We start from the raw sequence: 14,251 nt of genomic DNA on the forward strand, positions 1-14,251 counted from the left end.
GCATTTCAGTAATGAGTTCTAAAAAGTAATATACATACATATATTTTAAAGAGGTATGCCCATCATAGAATGTTTGAAAAGTGAAATACCAACTGAGACACTTCTTTTACTAATACCTTTTATTTTCTTAATTTGCTTTAAAAGATAACAAGGAGAGCCCTCATCCAAAGCGTTCCCTTACTACCCGACTAGTACCTACAATGCATGTATTAAATGCTACTGAGAATATCAGTATGAAGTGCAGAGAGGACCCCTCTTCAAGTGAGAGCTCTATCTCTTTTTGGCCTTAGATATATTTGTCTTATCATGGATTTGTTTTGCTTATTTGAAATATAATTTTTTTAAAAGAAAAGAAAAGGACGGTTTAAAAATTATTCAGGATTAAGAATTAAAGAATATTTTTCTACTAACTTTGGCAATGAATTGTGATGTAGGTCCTAGTAAATAACATACTTTCCCACTATTTTAATTTAGGTATTAAAATTAAGAACATGCTACCTTCTCGAAAGATTCATTAGTATTGCATTTTAATTTAACCCATATTGGAATACATTGACATGTTTTTATTATGTTTTGGATTATTTTTCTTGATTTGACTTCTCGCTATTCAGTACTTTGAGCTACTTTTCTTGATGCATGAAGACTCATGAATCTTTCTCTCTGTCTCCTTCCCTCCTTTCTCCTCTCCTTTATGTCATTTATTGAACCCGTACAATATTCTTGGATCCCAGCTAAGCACTAAGGGAACTATGATGGTTTACTCCCAAAGAAGCTCACTTTAGTGGCACTTGTTAAAAATATGGTTTCCAAGCCCGTGGAATGGGACTTGAGAGGAAGGGTGGAGCATCTTGTTTGGAGAGGGGAGAGCAGGCAGTGAATCAATTTCTTTGAAGGCCTGATGCTTACGCTGAGGTTGAGAGCTCGGGCAAATGCAGATTTATTAGTCCACTGAAGACAGCGAATGTATCTACATAGTGCAATTCATGTTCCTTTTCTCTGTGCATTAGTTACTTGTCAATGTTCAGTATTTCCGCACAGAGAAATCACAACGAAGGCCCTTCTCTGTTAAATTGTTTAACAAATGTCTAGAGAAATGTACCTTAAAACTCCTGGAAAACTGAGTATGCATATAAAAAAAAAAAAACATGCAAGTAAAAAGTGAATAATTTAGTGATCTTAGTTAGCACTTACAGATTCTGATTATTCAGTCTTGTTTCACCAAACTATCTGTACACAAAACTTGTTAAGATCTTAAAAGGGAAAGTAAAATTCACTAAAAGTATTTTACATTAAACCAACTTCTTAAGTAGTAGTCATTGTGGATAAAAATGTACAAAAAGATGTATGTTCAAAATAATTCTAAAACTACTTACAGTAACATTTTCATGAGATACATGTAATTATATTTGGAATGTAATTTTATCATCTTTTAAATGAACCTACATGTTTCTTTGGAGAAAAGCATTTTTCTCTAAGGAATGCTACTTACAGAAAGTTTTCTCATCTATTTTCAAGATAGCTTTTTTTTTTTTTTTTGGTAGTTAAAAATAAATCGCTCTTTGTTCTAGAAAGTAAAGTATTAGGGTGTTGAATTTATTTTTTCTTTTGCTTGACATGTGAATGCACAAATACGTAATTATCACCTCCAGTAATTTTCAGATGAAAGCATCTCTTTTAAAAACTGTAACAATTTATGTCTCCTCTAAGTGGATGATGTCCAGCCAGTGAAGAAGCCTCATTTTAAAGGCGTGAAAAAAATAAAATGGATTTATGATGAACCAAAGAACTTTCCCGGCCCAGGAATGAGGAGAGGTATAGTATCTATATATATTTGATATTCATAAACTGTAATTTGAGAAGAGATTAAATGTCAAATAATATTTTATACCCGAAAAACAAATCACTGTGGTATAATATGTTATTTTAGACATCAACTCAACTCCAATAAACTTAGTTCTTTTAGCTTGCATTGTCTTCCACCGTGATATCAAACACTTAAAGTGCAGTATGTTGTTTAGGGTATGAAACCAGCTTGTTTTATCCCTCACTCCTTTTCCCCTTTCTTTTATAGCAGTACAGGCCCCAAATCCTAAAAGTAAAATGAGTTACCATCACAATAATAAAACCAGAAATGCTGAGAATGCATCCTCTATCCATGTTCAGAGCAATGCCGTCAAGACTGCCTCATTAAATGCACCTCCCCACAGCAGGCCCACAAATGGGTTCTCCAATCGGGTCCATGTTTACAAGGAACCCAAACTCCACCTTTGTCCAGGTGAGGCTGTTTACTTATATGGTTTACTCGTGTCTGTGGTTTGCATTCCCATGGAATTTCCTAATGGTCCAACTAATCTTCATTGCTGTCTACTCCCCTCTCCCTTTTCCAAGCCATCATCCCCATCTTAGAAACCCTGTGAGAGGATTTCTTCCATGTGCAGTCGTGCACATGATTTAAAGGCTATGGAGGAAAACAAGTTGGTGCAGATGACTTGACATTGAACCTCCCACACCTCTAGTTTTGTCTCAGAGCTCTGCACTTTGTTCCCCCTCCATAGCTTTATTTCTCTCTGGAGGATTGTTTTCAAATAGTCGACATTTTCTAGTTCCATTAACTGTATGGTTCAATTATCACTTTCAAGCTAGTGCCTTGGCTTTTCTTTAGACCTTCATGATTACTTTCTGAAAGGGTTACTTTGTGGGTTAACTGCAATATTTTTGACAACCTCTCATCTCTCCCACCATGGAAAGATTGCTTCTAAATCATTCCATCATATGATAGTCAAAATCATACTATATGTCAGAAGTACAGGAGGAAATCAAATCTCTTTTTCTTCTGTCAGATGAATTTTGCTCTTTCGAAGTTGAGTTGCACGTTTCTCCACTTAACAAAAAGCCACTCAATCCCTATATTGTTTCATGTTTGTATTTTCCTATCTTTACAGTTTAGCTAGTGGAGTTCTGAATGTTGTGTACTTTGTAAAACTTAAGTAAAAACTATGTCTCTCTTAGGTCCTTTCTTTTATAATTTAAATAGAAGTTAGCTTTATTTAAAATATTTTTTCCTATGTGTTTTTGAATAGAGTGGTGTATGAATTTGTATACAAAAATAAGGATATTCTTAGGTGAAATTGGGTTTTAATTTTTTTTCTTACTATGATTATTTTATTATTAATTTCATTATGGTTTTACTATGAGGAAACAGCTATGAAGAATACAATGACTACCAGAATAGTTTGGTGCCATTGTCTACCTTTGTGTTAAGGTGGTCGCGGTTACACTCATGATCGCTTTTGCATTATTAGTGAAAATGTTGACACAGGGAAAAAAGCAAATACATGTTTAGCATGATTATGGACGAGGCTTTGAGATCCACAGCTGCATAGTGGTATTTGAAAACATAAATACAACCTTGTTAGATAATAGTTCAAATATAGAGCTGTCAGAGGAAAAGTAGATATTTAAGGACCAATTCAGTATATAAATGCTTTGGTTTCCTAGGACAGTGAGTTCATTACAGTAGGGCAATCACTGCCATCATGGGAGTCACTTCACTAAAGGAAAGGGGAACAGGGCTGTACCTTTCACATCTCCCTCCCTCCCTCCCTCCCTCCCTCCCTCCCTCCCTCCCTCCCTTCTTCCCTCCTTTCTTTCCTCCATTCTTTCTTCTAACTCTACAAATATTAATATTAGCAGAATGGTATGTAAAATCATTGTAAAGCAAGGCAATGTAATATTTTGATCACATCCAGATACCATACCCTCCTCTAGCTTAGTGTCATGGAATTGAACAGCCAATGAAGAGATGTGTTAACCCTATTCATTGATAACTTAAATGGTCTTAATAAGCGCACTTGTGTTCCTGATGCCTTAGCTTTGAAATGGTAAAATGAATTACTTAGAGAACAACCTCACCTGTGAGATGTTTATAACTTTGAAACACTCCTGGAATATGATTTTAAAGTTATACAATATTTGATTTCAATCTTCTTTTTTTCCCGCAGATAAATATATGTCAACGTCATATAATGGTTCAGCCTGGCGAAAAAGAATTCCTTTTTCAAAAACATATTCAAAAACTGAAAAGATATATATAGGTAAATATTTACTAGTGATTTTAACATATCATACAATTCTAAAAATGGATGACAAGTTTTTAAGCTCAAGGAAAGGAATATATTTTAGAAAATTTAGAAAATTTTCATGATATATATGAACATAATTACTTGGGGTTTAGTAGGTCTTTTTAAAAAAGATTTTTTTAAATATATAGCTAACATAAACATTATATGAGTTTTAGGTGTACATCATTTATATATGTAAAGAAGCGATCACCATAAATCCAGCAACCATCTGACACTGTTCCACACTATCACAATATTATTGTCTGTATTCCCTATGCTATACGTTACACCCCCATGACTTATTTGTTTTATAAATGGAAATTTGAACCTCTTATTCCCCTTCACCTTCCCCCGTTTTTTAATTTTTCAATTACAGTTAACATTCAATATTATTTTATATTAATGTCAGGTGTACAGCATGGTGGATAGACATTTGATTAATTTAAGAAGTGATAACCATGACACTAGTACTCACCTGGCACTATACATAGTTATTACCATATTATTGACTATATTCCCTTTGCTTTACATCCCCATGACTTTTTCTTTTTTTTAACGATTTTTATTGGGGAAAGAGAACAGGACTTTATTGGGGAACAGTGTATACTTTCAGGACTTTTTCCCAAGTCAAGTTGTCCTTTCAATCTTAGTTGTGGAGGGTGCCGTTCAGCTTCAAGTTGTTGACCTTTCAGTCTTAGTTGTGGAGGGCGCAGCTCAGCACCAGGTCCAGTTGCTGTTGCTAGTTGCAGGGGGTGCTGCCCACCATCCCTTGCGGGACTCCAGGAGTTGAGCTGGCAACCTTGTGGTTGAGAGCCCACTGGCCCATTTGGGAATCGAACCTGCAGAGTTAGGAGCATGGAGCTCCAACAGCCTGAGCCACTGGCCGGCCCCCCATGACTATTTTGTAACTACCAATTTGTACTTCTTAATCCCTTCCCCTTTTCCACTCTGTCCCCCAATCGCCCTCCCATCTATCACCCAGATATATCTAGTACCTATCTGACATGATACATAGTTATTACAATATTATTGACTATATTCCTTATGCTATACCCTACATCCCCATGACTCCTGTGTAACTACCAATTTGTACTTCTTAATCCCTTCCCCTTTTTTCACTACCCCCTTAACCCCCTCCCATCTGGCAACCATCAAAATGTTATTTGTATCTATGAGTGTGTTTCTGTTTTGTTTGTTTATTTTGTTCTTTAGATTCCACATAGAAATGAAATCACATGGCATCTGTCTTTCTCTGTCTGACATATTCCACTCAGCACAATACCCTCCAAGTCCATTCATGCCACTGCAGATGGCAAGAACCCATTCCCTCGGGTTCTTGGCTGAGCAATATTCCATTGTATATATGTACCACCTCCTCTTTATCCATTCATCCATCGATGGACACCCAGGCTGCCTCCACATCTTGGCCATTGTAAACAATGATGCAGGGAATATATGGATGCACATGTCCCCTCGAAGTAGCATTTTGGGTTTCTTCGAATAAATACTCAGAAGTGGGATAACTGGGTTCTTCTTTGTCTCTTGTTATATAGCCTTTTGTTTTAGAGTCTATTTTGTTTGGTATAAGTATTGTAACCCAGCTTTTTATTTTCCATTTTCATTTTCATGAAATAACTTTTTCCATCCCTTTACTTTTAGTCTGTGTGTGTCTTTCAATCTGAAGTGAGTCTTCTGTAGGTAACATATGTAAAGGTCTTCTTTTCTTATCCTTTAAGCCACTATGTTTTTGATAGGAGCATTTAATCCATTTACATTGAAAGTAATTATTGATAGATATGTAGTTATTGCCATTTTGCTATTCATAATATATGTGTGTGTGTGTGTATACATATACATATACATATATATATCCATCTTAAAGAAGACTCTGTAACATTCCTTGTAATACGTGTTTGGTGGTTACGAATCACTTTAGCTTTTGCTTGTCAGATAAGCTCTTTATCTGTCCTTTGATTTTAAATGATAGCTTTGTTGGGTAGCGTAGTCTTCATTGTAGATCCTTGCTTTTCATCACTTTGAATATTTTGTGCCAATTCCTTCTGGCCTGCAAAGTTTCTGTTGAGAAATCAGCTGACAATCTTATTGTCTTTTTCTTGCTGCTTTAAGGATTTTCTCTGTGTCTTTTACCTTTGGCATTTTAATTATAATATGTGTTGGTATGGGCCTGTTTGGGTTCATCTTGCTTGGGACTCTCTGCTCTTCCTGGACTTGTATGTTTATTTCCTTCACCAGGTTAAGACATTTTTTTGTCATTATTTCTTCAAATAGGTTCTCAATTCCTTGCTTTCTCTCTTCTCCTTCTGGTACCCCTATGATGTGAATGTTGTTATGCTTGATGTTGTCCCAGAGGTCGCTTACGCTATCCTCATTTTTTAAAATCTGTTTTCCTTTTGCTGTTCCAATGGGGTGTTTTCTGCTACCTTGTCTTCTAAATCGCTGATTCAATCCTCTGCTTCACGTAGACTGCTGGTGATTCCTTCTAGTGCATTCTCCATTTCAGTTATTGTTTATTCACTTCTAACTGGTTCTTTTTTATGACCAGTCTTTTTTATGTTTGCTATCTCTTTATTGAAGTTTTCACTAAGTTCCTTGAGTGTCCTTAAAACTACTGTTTTGAATTCTGTATTTGGCAGGTTGCTTGCCTCCATTTTGTTTAGTTCTTTTTCTGGAGTTTTCTCCTGTTCTTTCATTTGGGATGTAGTTCTTTGTTTCCTCATTTTGGCTGCCTCCCTGTGTTTGTTTCTATGTATTAAGTAGGGCTGCTGTGTCTCCTAGTCTTGCCAGTGGCTTTAAGTAGTAGGTGTCCTGTGGAGCCCGGTGGCACAGTGTCCCTGGTCACCTTGCTGGGTGCTCCAGCAGTGTCCCTTGTGTGGGTTGTTATAGTTGAGCATCAGTTGCTATTGGGATGTCAGTACCAATGGCATTGGCCATCGGGCTTATTGGCTGTGGGATTTGGCCACGTCCACAGCTATGGTCTGCAAGGGGCTTACCCCAAGGAGCCGGATTCAGCCCAGCAGGCTCTGGTGCCTGTTGAGACCACCCTTTCTGTGTGCCACTTGTCAGGCTAATTGGTTGGGGGTCTGAATCCAACCTCCAAGCATGTTGGTTTTGGGGACTGTTGGGAGGGGCTCAGGTGCAGGCCCAGATCAGCCACTGCCTGTGACTGGCCAGGGAGTACCTGGTAGGAGGTACAAAGGGAACCACAGTTGGTCGCTGCCTGTGCTGTGCCTGGAAGTGCGTGGGCGAGACCACGTTGTAAATTGAGGACAGCTGCCATCAGTACCGGGTCTAGGGTAGCTTTGCAAAAAGCCAGGACACACTGAGGCCTGCTGCCACCTGCTGGCTCCCGTAAGGTTCAGTCGCCAAAACGCCTCTTGAGATGTGGAGTTGGGTGAGGCAGAGTGTAAATGAATCAGCAGGATGGAGCAAGCGGATCTCAGCCGACCATTCAGATTCAGATTTGGCCTCTGAAGGCGGGCTCAACACAGAAAAGATGGCGCCCTGCCTGAAGGCTGCACAGGCATAGAACCCCACACTGGGCCAACAAGGACTGTCCTTCCAGCCCTTGCCTGCAGCCACACACTTCAGTCTGCTCCCCGTTTGTCCCCGAGGCAATGTGAGTCATTGTCCCTCCGCTGAAGCCCAGGGTGAGTGCCTGCATGGGCTCTTTATGAGGCCATCTGGGTTTCCTGCAGCCTCCCATCCCACCCAGATGGTCGGAATCCCCTCTTTTTTTCATAGTTACCTGTTGTGGTGGCTCCACTTCTTGGCACCAGTACTCCAGGTTGGGAGGCTTGGTGTGGGGTGGAGTTCTTTGCTCCTCCATGGGGAACCTCTGTGGCCAAGATATCCCTTCCAACTTTCCTCTGCCACACGGAGGTTTGTGGCCACCCCGTTTTGCGTCTCTGCTCCTCCTAACAGTCTCAACATAACTTCTTTATATCTTCAGTTATTAAACCTCTGTTCATCTAGAATTCAGATGGTTCTCCAGGTTGATTGTTCTATAATTTAGTTGTTTCTTTGATGGATTCACGGGATGAGGCAAGCACAGCATTTATCTACTCTGCCATTTTGGATCTACAAGTTTAGATACTAGAAATTTAATTTTACTTTGTTTTATTGTGTTCTCCTTTGCTTATTCTTATGTATAATCAGAATCTGTTGATATATTTCTCTCCTTAGCTATAGGTGTAGCAGTTTTAGCAATTATATTATATGTTAATATACATTTTTTTGCTGAACTACAAAGCAAATACATACAACTATATTTTGACACAAAATTCTAAAGCCCTACTATATCTACCATAGACAAGCATTGGTTGGTAGAAACTATCAGGGCCTTTAAGATGAAGTTTACAGGCCACACAGTTTAGAGAGACTATGGTCTCCCTCTTGTTGTACTCTGTTCTCTGGGAGGGTGTGGGTATCTTGGGAACCTCACCAGGGTAGAGGTTTGTAGCAGACTTGACCTCAGTTGATTCTTTTGCTAAAAAGATTTTGTCTTCTCCCAGGTTATCCTGGGGCTGGCTCAGTAGGTTTGGAAAACCACACAGGATAAAATGATGGTTTTAATTACTTTTCAGAAAACTGAACCTTCCAGAAAAAGTTCCAGATAGGCAGTTTCTTCCTAAAACAGTAGCCTAGAACTTTCAGAATCATCTGAAATCCATATCCTCTCATACAAGAGCTTTCCAGAATGAATCAGAACACATCCAGACTAGAAACAGTTCCTTTTGCAAAATAAATAGCTGGGATCTTCAAAAGCAGTATTTCTCTAAACTCTTTTGGCTGCAACTGTGACACAGTATGTAGAATTGTATATATGTTTATGTACTGGAGTCAATCATTTATCTTTTTTCCCCATCTCTTCCCCAAACATATTGTTCTTCAAGAGAACTCTGCTGCAACATGAATTAATTGACTATATTTTCTCTTAAGTTAGTGTGGGTTTTCACATGTGATTGCATTTAATTTAGGAGGGGAGGTCTATGAAAATCCTGACTAAAACTACAAATTGCCGAGCCACATCTTTTTCTCCCATGGTTTCCTTGTGGATGGGATACTTTTTGGAGTATTAGAAGATGTGCTTCTCACCCCGGTCCCATCCCAGGGTCTGTTCTTGTATCCCAGCAGCCTTCTCCCCTCCCCTCCCAGATAGTTAAACATGAATTGCAGAAGGATTTGGGGGAGGGAAGGGTCACTTCAGAACATGAAACATGTATCATCCATGCATGGTACAGGAAAGGGGATTTGACAGGAGATGTGTGCTGAGAAAACCACTTTTTTCTTTCAATCTGGAGAGTAATGAGGAAAGTATGGAGTGGCAGCAAGAGACCAGATACAGTGTGGAGTTACTTATTAGGTACTATTCCCCCACCACCTCCAGCTATGCCAGACTCCAGATGTAGAAAGATCAGTGATAGAATTCCTGTTGAAGTTGATAAGAATGCGAGCATGAAGAGGATCTGCATTGCACTTCCCAGATGCCACCTAGCGGGAAAAGCCTTGGAGAGAATTTTTTAATGCCATCTGGTGGTGGGGTTGGGGGGTGGGCAAGCCATGTGTAACACGAGAAGGCTGGAGACAGCCTCTTGAGATTTCCAAGCTCCAAGGTTGCTTAAGAGGGCATCATATATTCCTGTGAGTTTCCAGTGAGAGTGATTACCTGGGAGAGAGGACCAGTAGATCTCCACTAAATCTCCTGGCTGGGACTGACTGAGGGGATCACATCAGAAAGATGCTTTTGTGGGGGGACCCTATTGGAGGGGAGGGCTCAGCTGAAATCTCAACAGATTGCTCTGCGAGGGATTTGATTAGAAGCCATCATCTACTGATCAAACCCTGTTACTTGAAGTGTGATCTGAGGGCCACCAGCAATGACAGCACCTGGGAGCTCATTAGAAATGTGGAATCTCCATCTCACACCTGCTGAATCAGAATCTGCATTTTAACAAGATTCCCACGTGATTAGGATGCACATTCAAGTTTGAGAAACCCTAGACTGCATTATCTGGGCTGCCACTCACCCCAGCACATGACCCAGACGTTGTTGAGGCACAAAATTGTTGAGATGACATTCTCTTCCTAGTTGTCACATAGCAACAGTCATTCTTCCCTGTCCCAATCCTAGAAATTAGGATAAGTAGCAGGGAGGTGGGGGAGGGAGAAAAACCCTGAGAAAGAATGTCAAATCTGAATGTGATTGAAATAGAAATATGAAATAACTAAGACATCACTGAATTTAACAAAGTTTATGTGCAAAGGACCAGATAAATTCTCTACATTGGGCAGAATGGGATTTATAGTCCAAAAATTAAAAACAGTTATAACAAAATTAAATTAGTTTTCGTGTTTACCTGAGCTATATACTAGAAAATTTATGACTCTTAAACTCTTATCCTTTCCAATTGTAGTCATTACCAGAATAAGAGAGAGAAAGATTAGCTTGTATTTCCTCCCCTGTACTTTCTGCTAGGGCACAGAGGAGCAACGTAAGCATTACTTAGTAGACAGATGGACTGCTAAAGAGAGGAGGCAGAAAAGAAACTGCCACCAGTCTATTCCTCCAAGAAATATCTGGGTTCCAAGGCCACACAAGTGTAAATGGATGAGAGGAGCCTTTTGGGAAAATGTCATTGGATACTATAAGGATAATGCAATAGGAGAGGAAAATGTGTCTTTGGGAACTGAGGAAAGGATCTGAAGGCAATTAGAGGTGTCATCCTCATTGCTAGCCTTCCCTTGGGGCCACTTCTCCTTTCTGATAGGGACAAAACTGATGTGACTGGAGGTACCTGTCTCCTAGGATGGAATACTCATTCTTTTCATTCTGGGTGCCCCATGGTACAGCCATATATATATATATATATACACACACACATACACATATATATATATATATATATATATATATATATATATATATATATATATATATATATATAGTTTTATTTCCAATCCATCCATCCAAATTCAAAACACAATAAGCTTCAGAAAGAAGTGGGATTAGTTTGAATGGCATTCTGAAAACTTAAGAATTAAAGCAATGGCTTAGTTTTTGTTTTGCCTTTAGATTTATGGTAAATAATTAGCAAAAGACATGCAAAATGTCAGTACCCTGAAGAATGCTGGAAAAGAAAATGACTGCAATAATTTGTGTGTTTTGTTAGAGCCAAGAAGAAATGGAAGCAAGTAAAACTGGAGGTTGAGAGAAGAGAAAAGTAAGAAAAGAGGAAAGTGCTAAACATCATCTGATTTACAATCAAAAATGAAAATTCAAAGAATGAGATATTCAAGTACAGCATACTGTATACTGGGTAGTCAAAGATGATAAAATGCAAATTCTGAAAATAAGATGCAGGAAGTACATTGTGCTCTTTCAAAACTGATAAAAATGCAAATTGCGAACAGCTGCCTGTGTATTTATATAGGTAGGTCTGGAATTCATTTGATGCATTGCTACAAACATTTAATAAAATTTAAAAGTTTGACAATTAAAATCATTCTTTAATTGTAAGCTAAATTAGATTGCACAGATTGAGGGGTGAAATTGTGTCTTTGATCTCTGTTTTGCAATATCCTTTGCGGAAGAAACCTCACATTTTCTTTCTTTCCTTAAGTTTTAAGCTGAGCCTTCAGTGATAATAACAGATAAAGTGTAAACAAATTCAGTGCAGTCCCAGGGTGACAGTCTGGTGATGAGTATGTTAGAGAAATTCCAATAGAAATACACTTGGACGTGTTGTAGAGACAGGTTATTATGCAGGGCAGTTGCTAAACAATGTCTTTTAGTTGGCAACTACAAAATCAGTCTGCTGAGATGCACTACATTCAATACTGAAAAATAAACATTTTCTTACTATGAAAACAAAAATTATACAATCGCATTTGAGAAAAGGACTTGTTAAAGGAAAAACACAGTGAATTAATAAGCTGTTGTCCCAAAAGTCTTTGTGAGGTTTTAAGCTTTTATAACTCCAGAAGTATAAATGTTTATAAATATGAGAGAGACACCTACTTGAAAACTTATTTCCATTTCTTTTGCACTTGTTTAGAATTGTGTATCTTGAATAATACATTTTTTATTTAATTTTTAAAGTTGCATCTGCAGAGTGACTGAAACAAAAATTTAAACTTAAAAATGTATTCTTCACACGTAAAGACAAATAAGAGAGCAATGTAAGTAATTAATTTTTTTAATGATGTTTTTGTAAGTTTGTAGCCTTAATACTTCTAAGTTCATTAAAGCTCAAAACTTCACTAAAACTTTGGACACCCTGTATTTATACTTCTATCCATCTTGTGGTTATTGGTAGCCTCTTGTTCAATATTTATTGGTAGTGGGAATCAGGGTTCTTAGAAACATTTTATTTTAAAACATAAGATGTGATTCCAGCTTGTAGAGTAATAAACCTAATTTCTGGTGCTCTCTCTACCCACTTACAAAACCTAATGGTGCTCTGTCTACCCACTTACAAAAACATGAGGATATTGTCATTTTGTTTTCACAAATAGAGTAAATAGAAATGAAAACTGTGCCAGCAAAATATCTTGGTGAGATAGATTTGAGAGGGATGTAAAAAAAGAGCTGAGTTGGAAAGCTGTCTGGATGGAGGCTCATAAGAAACATCCTATAATTCAACTTAACAAATAGATCTATGTCTTTCCCAAGTTTCAACTAATGATGAAGGAAGAGTTCTAAGAAGGCAATTCAAGACATCTTTCTTGAAGTACGGATTCTCAGTCTGTATCTTTATTACATCCAAAATGCTGAACAATCAGTGAGGAATGAAAAACAAAAAATGTGAAGGAAAGCTTGAATGTCATTCTTCTGAATGTGTTCATCTAGTATCCCTGAATACATGGACATTTTTATTATGATACATTTTGTCTAAAGGACCAAGTAGATGATGGAATTAACCAACCTATTTTTATATTTGTGATTTAGGGAAGAGGTAATTGGTTTAAATGGGATAAACTAATAATCGGGAAGAAAGAAGATAGCAAACCCTATCTAAAATAAGAAAAGATAGAGGATGACAAAGATAAGTAGATAACCAAAAAATTTAGTAAGCCAGCAAGAAGCTATGCTTGCTGATTCCTAAACGTAGAAGTCATGCATTTAAGCTTAAGTTTCTGATAACAGTGGTGGGCAGTTGCTTTTATGACACATACAAAAGCTTCCAATGAATTTGACTGGTGTTCTATTATTCTACTCTTTTCAAACTGCAGCAGCAATAAAAATAGCACTTATTGGACATTTAGTATATTAGTTTCCTAGAGCTGCCATAACAAAGCACCACAAACTGAGTGGCTCAAACAACAATTTATTGTCTGACAGTCCTGGAGGTTAAAAGTCTGAAATCACGTTCTGGGCATGGTTGGTTCCCTTCGAAGGCTGTGAGGGAGAATCCTCCAGGTCTGTTTCCTTAGTTGTGGATAATCATCTCCTTACATTCTTTTTACATCATCTTTCCTCTACGTGTGTTGTCTGTGTTCAAATTTCTTCTTTTATAAGGACACACGTCCTATTGATTTAGGTCCCACACTAATGACCTCTTTTTCACTTGGTTACCTCTGTAAGGATCTAATCTCCACTGAAGGTCACATACCAGGTACTGGGAGTTAGGACTTACACATATGAATTTGGGGGGCACACACGAAGGTGTCTGCTAGACTCTCCCAGGATGGGTGGGTGCTTAAGTCTTATATTACAAATCCACTCTAACTTTCCAATGTCCCTAAGCCTTCGAATTCCTTCCTCTATAGTAAACTAAGGCAGGTTTGGTATTTCTAGCTAATGCACTCGGGGCCACCTTTTAGTCCATATTTAAGCCAGCCAGCCAACCAGCCAACCAGCCAGCCAGCCAGCCAGCCAGCCGGCCGGCCAGCCAGCCAGCCAGCCAAACAACCAACCAACCAACCAACCAACCAACCAACCAACCAACCAACCAACCAACCAAACACTTCATAACTCCCTGAGCTGCAACATCAAAAGCAGAATGTCTGCTTTGAGCCTGTATCAACAAATCTGACCCGATCCAACTTTGTGTTCCTTTCACCATTATCCCACAATTTAAATATCAATTCACACATATATTCCCAGAATT

General features: G+C 38.3%; 1 protein-coding gene across 2 annotated transcripts in view; it reads left to right on the forward strand.

The window, feature by feature from the left end:
• Positions 1–12,107, forward strand: part of LG02H12orf50 (linkage group 02 C12orf50 homolog) — a 34,691-nt gene extending 22,584 nt beyond the window's left edge. Inside the window, exons 9-13 of one of the 2 annotated variants that reach the window (XM_074325328.1) lie at positions 145–261; positions 1,708–1,812; positions 2,072–2,275; positions 4,002–4,094; positions 11,312–12,107. In XM_074325328.1, the coding sequence (XP_074181429.1) occupies positions 145–261; positions 1,708–1,812; positions 2,072–2,275; positions 4,002–4,094; positions 11,312–11,337 (545 nt within the window). In that variant the 3' untranslated portion in view covers positions 11,338–12,107. The remainder of the gene's footprint in view (positions 1–144; positions 262–1,707; positions 1,813–2,071; positions 2,276–4,001; positions 4,095–11,311) is intronic. The other variant, XM_074325327.1, reaches the window with a different exon arrangement.
• Positions 12,108–14,251: the final 2,144 nt, after the last annotated feature.

The sequence above is a fragment of the Rhinolophus sinicus genome, linkage group LG02 (assembly GCF_036562045.2).
Source record: "Rhinolophus sinicus isolate RSC01 linkage group LG02, ASM3656204v1, whole genome shotgun sequence".
In the NCBI taxonomy this organism is placed as follows: Eukaryota; Metazoa; Chordata; class Mammalia; order Chiroptera; family Rhinolophidae; genus Rhinolophus; species Rhinolophus sinicus.